General features: G+C 25.2%; 2 protein-coding genes across 3 annotated transcripts; both read right to left on the bottom strand.

Annotated features, from left to right (window-relative positions):
• Positions 1-201: 201 nt before the first annotated feature.
• Positions 202-2,849, bottom strand: LOC125824365 (defensin-like protein P322). The gene is made up of 2 exons (XM_049503736.1): positions 2,749-2,849; positions 202-592 (listed from the first exon to the last, which is right to left on the bottom strand). Exons 1-2 carry the CDS (start codon positions 2,810-2,812, stop codon positions 426-428), a joined length of 231 nt encoding a protein of 76 aa, XP_049359693.1. The 5' UTR covers positions 2,813-2,849; the 3' UTR covers positions 202-425.
• Positions 2,850-5,852: 3,003 nt separating this feature from the next.
• On the bottom strand, positions 5,853-9,165 carry LOC125824363 (defensin-like protein P322). Of its 2 annotated transcripts, none has more exons than XM_049503734.1 (2): positions 9,069-9,165; positions 5,853-6,209 (listed from the first exon to the last, which is right to left on the bottom strand). In XM_049503734.1, exons 1-2 carry the CDS (start codon positions 9,130-9,132, stop codon positions 6,037-6,039), a joined length of 237 nt encoding a protein of 78 aa, XP_049359691.1. In that variant the 5' UTR covers positions 9,133-9,165; the 3' UTR covers positions 5,853-6,036. The 2 variants fall into 2 exon arrangements, with proteins under 2 accessions (XP_049359691.1, XP_049359690.1); XM_049503733.1 differs by lacking the exon at positions 9,069-9,165 and adding an exon at positions 6,868-7,020.
• Positions 9,166-9,367: the final 202 nt, after the last annotated feature.

The following is a 9,367-nucleotide window of genomic DNA, read 5'->3' as shown; positions in this document are numbered from 1 at the left end:
GTGAGATTCGATTGCAGGACCTGCCTTGTCTGATACCATGTTAAAATGTATGACTATCTCATCTAAAGGCGGGTTAAGCTATTAGAGAGAGCACACTTTTATTATTTAATTGTATTCCGAACACCCCGTTTCTTTCAACATTATCAACTCTTTTTTTACTATCATCACTAATTTATACACACTTGACACTACACACGAAAATTAGTGACCTAAAGACAAATTTTATTCATAATGTTGCACAAAACAAGAAACACACCACATGAATTACGAGTCTAGTGCACCATAATTGCATATAATTCAAAGATCATGACTAGTTTTGCAAACAAAACTAGCATTATAAATCTTTGAACAATCATAGTGTGTTTTATTCATAAGTACTTTCTCTCAAACTTTTTATTAACACATTATGAATAATATACTCTTAATTAGCATGGCCTAGTGCAAAAGCAACGGCGACGGAGTCCACGACAATCACCACCGGAAAATCCTTCGGTCTCACAGACCGAGGCACAATTCTTCTCGCTCACACATGGTCCCTTGAAACGATGGCTCTGTGACTCGCAAGTTCTTGCCTCAACAATTCTCATTGGTCCTAAACTACATCGACGTTATAAGTTGTTTATCAAGTTCATGCCATACATACATTTTAAAGAAAAAGTCGATTTAAAATTTAAAGTTTATAATTCACTATAAATGAAAAAATAAATAAAATGTTGACCATGTATAACTTCTTTAGCTAACAGTAAAAAATCGTTATTAATTCTAATTAATGACGTGTTGACAATAGATTATTATAAATCATGTTAGCTATAGGATAGGACTTGAAGGATATTTTTTTATACACTATGCACACAAAATTCAAAAAATCTTTTTGCAGTTTTAAATTTCGAGTTCAGCAAAAAAACACAAAAAAAAAAGATACAGATGGAGATTCAAAGTTCTAAATTTTGAGCGTAAATTCAAACATAGAAAGTTATAGGGAAAAGACATAAAATCCCCTCGGAACTTGTTCGCACAACTTACTTTAGCACTTTAACTATACAGGTGTTTAAATACCCCCTTAACATCTTTTAAGTGATTTTTTTCAACCCTCCCATCACCAGCCCAGTTGAAGGTTGAGTGTTGTTGAGTCACACGCGTTTTCATTCGTCCATGTGTACATTAACTAAATTCCTAATTAATTGCTTAAATCTCCATAATAATTGTTTTTTTGAATATTGAGCCAAAAATTAAACTCATCAATGAATTTACTCCTCAATATACAAACTATAATTCAAATTTCAATTGCATTTTCAATTTAGTTACACCATACCACCTTCGTCAAAAATTTAAAAAATTATTTGCATAAAAATGAAAAATTATTAATGAATTGGGCGAAATCTCCATAGTTAATCTTTTGCCAATTATATCTTCGATCTCTTTTTTTAATGGAAATCAACTTCATTCTGATAACGCTTTAAACTAATAGATCTAATAATCTTCTTTGATGTCAAAAATGGTGTTGGTGAATCAAACACCAAAAATTTTGTAAAAAAAAAAGAGACGATTAAAAATAGAAAAGAAAAGAAGAAGAAAAAATGTGGAAGAAATTATATTTGGGAGTAAATATTTACTTGAACTAAATGAAAAGAATAAAAAAAGAGAGAGATATGAGAAGAGGAAAAAAAAATGAAGAAGAAGATGCAGAAAAAGAACAAAAATGAAAAAAAAAAATGAAGAAGAAGATGTAGAAAAAGAAATATAGAGAGAAAAGTTAATTCAAAATAAAATATTTAAAAATTAGTAAAATAAGTTATTGAGTATGTTATCCAATAAAAATATGACATGTGTCAGTATTTTGGTGTCTATTCCTTTCTCACGCGCTTATGAAAAATTGATGATACAAATTTTGTCACGTCACTCTTTAAGGAGTAATTAAATTCAATTCAAATTAAATTAAGGGGTAAAGAAACACTTGTAAGTGCTAAAGTAAGTTGTGTGGACAAGTTCATGAGAGATTTTATGTCTTTTCCCAAAGTTATAAGTTGTTTATCAAGTTCATACCATACATACATGTTAAAGAAAAAGTCGATCCAAAATTTAAAATTTATAATTCACTATAAATGAAAAATAAAGTAAATAATCGTTATTAATTCTAATTAATGACGTGTTGGCAATGGACTATCATAAATCATGTTAGCTATAGGATAAAACTTTAAGGGTATTTTTTATATTCTATGCACACTTTTAATTAGAACCAAAAGATTCAAAAATCTTTTTTGGAGTCCTAAATTTCGAGTTCAGTCAAAAACACACAAAAATGATACCGATGGAGAGTATGTAAAAATTGTGTAGTACAATTAAAATTTTGAGATTCAAACTTCTAAATTTTGAGCCTATATACAAACATAGAAAGTTTTAAAAAATTTAACACAAAATTTATATATTTAGAAAGTACATAAAAACTACTATAAATCACAACTAATAACTTAAAATATTTAAAAGACATAAAAAATTCAGTCAAATTGAAACTTAATTGACTATCGAAATTCCAAATGTATCATAAAAATTGAGAAGAAAGGTGTATTATATTATATTATGGTACTATTAGGAACATGGTGAGATGGTCGGAATATTTTCTCTTATTTTAATCAGAGATCTCGAATCATGCCATGTGAATGGCCTTGCAGGCATGACGTCAGAAGAGTCAGGTCAGTTAATTCGAACACTGAATACTTAAAAGAAATTATAAGGAAGAAGAAGACCAACCAGTAGCCATGACAAGCATTGCTAGAAGTAACATAGTAGCAAATAAACGCATGGAGTTTGCCATTAATTTTCACAAGCAAATTTTACAGTTTTTATTTTTTGATATATGTTAGAGCTAATATTTGTGTGGCTTTTTATAATAAGATAAAAGATGCTAAAATGAGTGTCTCGTGAACTTGTACTAAAAGTTTGTTGGAATATTTTTGGTCACTCAAATCACGTTTTTATACTTTGTTGTTTATCAATATAATTTTTAAATATATATACATATGGACAAATCAAGATTATAAAACAATAGGAGTAGACTGGTTGGTGAGATAAGAAATAATAATAATTTTGAGATTTATCTCGTATTTGGTTATGATTATTAGTTATATAGTCTACGAACTAGTTTGTACTAAAATTAATGGTGGGAGATTAGGGGCCTATTTGGCTATAAAAATATTTAATTTTTTCAAAGTTATATTTCAAATTTGGGAAACAGCTTATGACTTGTTTTTCAATTTTGAAATATTGTTTCAAGTATATTTAAAGTGTGGATGTTGTTTTTAAATACATTTTATGAAAAATATAACTAAACTAAGCATACTCAATTTTCAACTTTAACTCCATAAATTTTAAATAAAATGAAAAATATTTGAAATCTATATATTGTCAAACAAATTGGTATATAAAATAGTTATTTTCATAAGATATTTTTATTATATCATCCCAATTACCAAACAAGTCTCTGATGTGCATCATCTCACAAGTTTAATAAAGTAATTAAATAACCTATGTGAATAAATACGCCTCAATTTATTTTTTTTACTTTTTCTATATTAAAAAAATATTATTTTGTATATTAATGACTCTTTAATTTAAATATCTCATATGAGTTATTTAAAATATTAAAATTTATAGAATATTTTAACATATTAAATATATCATTACTTTAAAATTATAAAAATAAAAAATCTCCCTTATTTTTTAAAACCAATGAAACTAAAAACACATAAAATTAATTTAAAATGACGCTAAAGAGGCAACAATTAGCCAAATGCAAAAGTTTACTTTGCATAGAGGTTTTGAGTTCGAGTGTTGGGTATGAAAATATTTCTTGATAGAGAGTGATATCTCCCGAATTGGGCCTTACCTGACACAAATTTAAATTAGTCAGACTTCAATATGAATATCAAAAGATTTTTTTTTAAGAAAAGGATTTATTTTGCTTAGTCTAATTTCATCCCCTATTTTACTTTTAATTTCACTTATGCTTCCTCTTCTTTTTGAACTCTATTTTAACTTTTAGCTTGAGTTTAGAAATTATTCCTTCTATATATCTCATTTACGTATACACTTTATATGATACACGTTAAATGTACAAATAGAATTTAAAGTATTCTAAAAATATGGAGATCCAACTACAAAAAGACAGACAATGTAATATTCTTTTGAAGTTTAAATTCAAAACTAATGTTTATTTATGATATTTGAATGAATTTCAATTTTTTATTATAAATCTTAAATTCTTCTAAAAGTAGAAATTTAATTTCAAGTTTATCGTTTTAAGTGTTAAAAAATTTAAAACTTAACTTATAAATTTATATTTATTAAAAAAACTTATAAGTTTGAAAAAAAAATAAAAAATCTCATCATGTCCAACATAAAATTTGAATTTAAAAGGAACTAATTAGCTAGATAATGGACACATGCTATTCATAATTCTTATTTCATACCAAGACGTTGCAGCTAAACACACTTGTCTCACTTTGAGATAGTAATATGTTTAATTAGTGTATTTTTATTTTTATTTTTTTAGTCTGATTTTGATTTTTCATAAATCTTAACAAAATTTTAAAAAATTAGTGAATTTGTGATTTTATATTAAAGATATGTAATATGTATAAAATTATTCTTTAATTTATGATTTTAAATATATCATATAAAAAATTACTAAAGAGTCCTAATATATATATATATATATATATATATATATATATATATATATATATATAATAAGCCACAATGTAAAGATTTTTATAGTATTTAGTTACATTGCAACTATCTTGTTAGCTTTCAACCAAAAGCTAACAACATTTTTAGTTACATATTTATTATTTAGTTAAATAATAAATATGTTATTGTATGAGCTATTTATTACTCATTCCTTTTGAATTTGTTAATTTGATTTTGATCTGACACATAGTTTACGAAAGTAAATTAGATTTTGAGAAAAAATATTAAGTGATACTTGAAGTTGTCCCAGATTTTCAAAAAGACACCTTAACTTTGCGTGCGTCCTATTATCCCACAAAACATTCAAAATCACAATAAATACACATTTTTTACACAATATTTCCACTTTGGACAAAATATCCTTCGAATGTGCAATTTCTTAAAAACAAAAAGTCGGACCCATTATTGATGTATTGAAGGATGCTTTGATAATTTCCTATGATGAATTCGTTTTGTTTGTTTCTTTTAAATTTATTTTACTATACTAATAATTGTATAAAATATTATGAATCACGATAATTAATTACTTAAGTCCTAATATATATATATATTATATATATATATATATATAAAATCATTATTATATGTCAGTGATTTTATGAGCCACTTGACCAATAATTGAATTACTATCCGACATATCTTGATGGCTTTCCTTATCTCCATGGGGTCGTGCAAAGGTAAGTATAATAATCTCGAGATAAAATATTAAATTATTTTATTATTACTTTAAAATTAATTATTTTACTATTTGTATTTATAATAATAAAATAGTTTTATCTAATAAAATATAGTATGAGATAGCTTATCATGTAGAACAATTTTGTCTATTCCATTGCCATTCAAATAACCCCTAGCTTAGACTTTAACCAATATTCCTATTCACAGAAAATTTAAAAATTATATTAAAGAAAATAAAAAATTGATACTATTTAACTAAAGATTAAATGTGTTTAATAAAATATCATTATGAATGATTAACTACTTATTCTTAGAAATCTTTCTTGTTTTTTTTTATTATTATTGTACATCGCTTATGAAAACTTTATTAAAAACTTACCAATTAAAGATTAAAAGACAAATTTTATCCATAATATTTCAAAAAAAAATACACCACATGAAGAAATTAAAAAGTCTAGTGCACAATAATTGCATATAAATTCAAAGATCACGACTAGTTTTACAAACAAAACTAGCACTACATATATATCTTTGAACAATCATAGAGTACTTTATTCAAGAGTACATAATTTTTTTCTCATAATTCAAATTATTATTATTATTAATACTCATTTAGCATGGCTTAGTGCAAAAGCAACGGCGACGGAATCCATGGCAATTGCCACTGGAAAATCTTTCGGTCTCACAGACCGAGGCACAATTCTTATCGCTCACACATGGTCCCTTGAAACGATGGCTCAACGATTCGCAATTTCTTGCCTCCACAATTCTCATTGGTCCCATCTCTATAAAAAAAAAATCATGTTAGCTATGTACGAGTTATTTAACAACAAATTAATGATGAATTTTTTAGTTAATTCTTGTTTTGTTATATCGTCGATGTCAAGTCTATATATTGTATACTAACAATCTCACAAATTAAAGAGTAAAAGTATACTCTCTACTTTGCAATTTATATGTCTTCCTCCCCCTCTCTTTTTTAATTTATATTTAACAAATTTTTAATTTCAATATTATCCTATATATTATATACCCTTAACAAACCAATTTCTATAAAATGACATAACAATGTGTAATACCATAAGAGGAAAGTATTTTCACTATACTAAACATATTTTTACTTCAAACTTACAAGATTCAAAAATCTTTCATATATTCTTAAATTTTGAGCGTCAGTCAAAAATATATAAAATTAAAATAGAGGGATTATTCAAAAAAATGCGCCCCCCGGCCACTACTTAGGAAAAAATAAATAACAATAATATGGTATGACGATATTTACATCTTTAACAAGAAATCACTAAAGAATGTGATGAGATGACTCGAAATTGTCAGTATTCTTGATAGAGAGTGATTTATCCCCTATAAATGACCTTACCAACATAATATTAAAAAATGGAGCTAGTAAATTTCGAACATAATTTAAATAGAAAGAAGTCTAACCAGTAGCCATGACAAGCATAGCTAGAAGAAAGAAAATAGCAAAGAAACGCATGGATAGAACCATTTTCACAATTTTTTGAGAGAGAAGAAATAATAAATATTTTTTGATGTAATGTGAGAGATATTGAGGCTAGTATATATGTGGTTTTATAGGGCTCTAAGTCTTATCTTGTGGAAGATGACAATGTAATGTGAGAGATATTGAGGCTAGTATATATGTGGTTTTATAGGGCTCTAAGTCTTATCTTGTGGAAGATGACACGGAAAAAATAATAATAAGAAAAAATCTTTTTTTTATTGATAGTTTGAATTAAACTACATATGTATTTTATGTGTTTTAATTTACGTGTCTTACTTTTTTAAAAAAAAATTATTTTAGAAAGAATATTGTCTTGTTTTTATTGTTTTATTTTAGCTTTTTTTTTATGTCATTAAGAAAAACAAGATATAAGGTATTATTACTAAGTTATTTTTATTTATTAGATGTTTTTGAGAATTGAATATTGTTAAATAAAAAAATAAATTATATATTTCTCTACTGTTAAGGATATATTTGATAAGAGAGGATTGGTCAGATAGTAAACATTCTCTACCTCAAACTTAAAATTGTAGGTTCGAGATATCGAAGGAGCAAAAAATGGTAGAAGCTCCTAAATGAGTAAAACAAATGAACTTTTGATTAAAATATAATAATAATAATAATAATAATAATAATAATAATAATAATTGTTACAAATATAGTTGAAAACAATTGACAGCTTTTAAATTCCTACAATAATGTTATGAGTGACCCCGTATTTCTATAAGCAGTATTCAACTTTTAAATTTTATTATTGTACGTGATATTTTTAAAATTATAAAAATATTTAATATATTATACATATTCTAAATTTAAAAGTCTTTTCCTTTTCTTTTCAATTTTTAATCTGATGACTTTATTAGTTCATATCATAAAAAATTTTAAAAAAATTATTTTATATTCTATGTGCACTATTTGTATTAGAGTTTAATTAATTTGAATTTCGCGTTGCATAGATCTCAATAGCCAAGGAAATGTTTCTTACGAAGAAACTTTTAATACCCAAAACTTAAAATCAAAATTCATAATTAAAGAATGAATAATTTTATCCGATTCATCACATTCTTTGATAAAATATCACAATAAAAGTAATGATAATATTGTTTCGTTAATTTTAGTTATGCAAGAAGACAATGTGCTTTTCACACTTAAAACGAACTAAATATAATATAATATTGAGTCCATGGTTGGTATATAATTCTGTTTTATTAACAATTCATGATATATTTAACTTAAATTATTGTTTTTTTTTTAAAAAAAAAAAATCCAATTATATACATGGACAAATCTACATAAAGACCATGTGTCATTATATCACAAGTTTAAACTTTGGGGTATTTATAGTTCAAAAATCTTTTATATCGCGCATTATTATTCCTAAATTTTAATTTGAACAAAACACAAGAATAAAGATAGTAAAAATTAGAGGTCCAAAACAAATATTATCCATAATATTTTAGAAAAAACAAAAAAGACTCACCACATAAAGATTACAAGTCTAGTTTTACAAACAAAACTAGTAATATTACATATCTTTAAACAATCATAGTGTGATTTATTCAAGAGAACTTCTTTTACACATAATTCAAATTATTATTAATACTCATTTATTATGTGTTTTACTTTTCTTTGAGTCTGTTTCAATAATAATAATAAATTTTTTTATTTCAAAAATGAAAAACATGTGTAATACTATAAAATCCTTCTTTTTGGGTCACAATTTTCTTTATCAATCAAAGACCATACGAGTCTGGATTTATTATAAATGAAAAAAAATATGTGCAAGCCATGTGGGTTGACCTAAAGTGCACGATCCACCAAAAATTAAAAGACAACAAAAGCAAAAAAATAATTCAATAAGATCAAACATCTTTCTTACATTAAAAAAAATATTACCATAAGATCAAACATATTTCTTACATTATAAATATATTACGGTATGACAATATTGACAACTTTAATGAGGACTACTAAAAAAATATTACGGTATGACAATATTGACAACTTTTACGGGAACTACAAAAGGTGTTATAAAATGATTCGAAATTGACAATATTTTTGATAGAAAGTGTTTTATGTATAATTTAAATTTAAAAAAATGACGAGGAAGAAGAAGACTAACCAGTAGCCATGACAAGAACGGCTAAAAGAAATACAGTAGTAAAGAAACGCATGGAATATGCCATTTTCACAAATTTTTGAGAGTGAAGAACTTTTGATTTTTTTTTATATAATTTTTTATATCGAGGCTAGTATATATATGGTTTTATAGGGATCTTACTTTGTGGAAAATGACACAGTAAATAAATAATACATGTTTTTTTTTCTTTTTATTGATTGTTTGAATTAAACTACGTACATACGTACATACTCTTTATTTTTTAGTTTATCTTAAAAATAATATTATTCCGTCTGTAGTAT

Source organism: Solanum verrucosum, unplaced genomic scaffold (assembly GCF_900185275.1).
Source record: "Solanum verrucosum unplaced genomic scaffold, falcon-dt-bn FXZP01000022.1, whole genome shotgun sequence".
NCBI classification, from domain to species: domain Eukaryota; kingdom Viridiplantae; phylum Streptophyta; class Magnoliopsida; order Solanales; family Solanaceae; genus Solanum; species Solanum verrucosum.
Note: the sequence above shows the minus strand (reverse complement) of the source record. Positions and strands in the feature narration are given on the sequence as shown.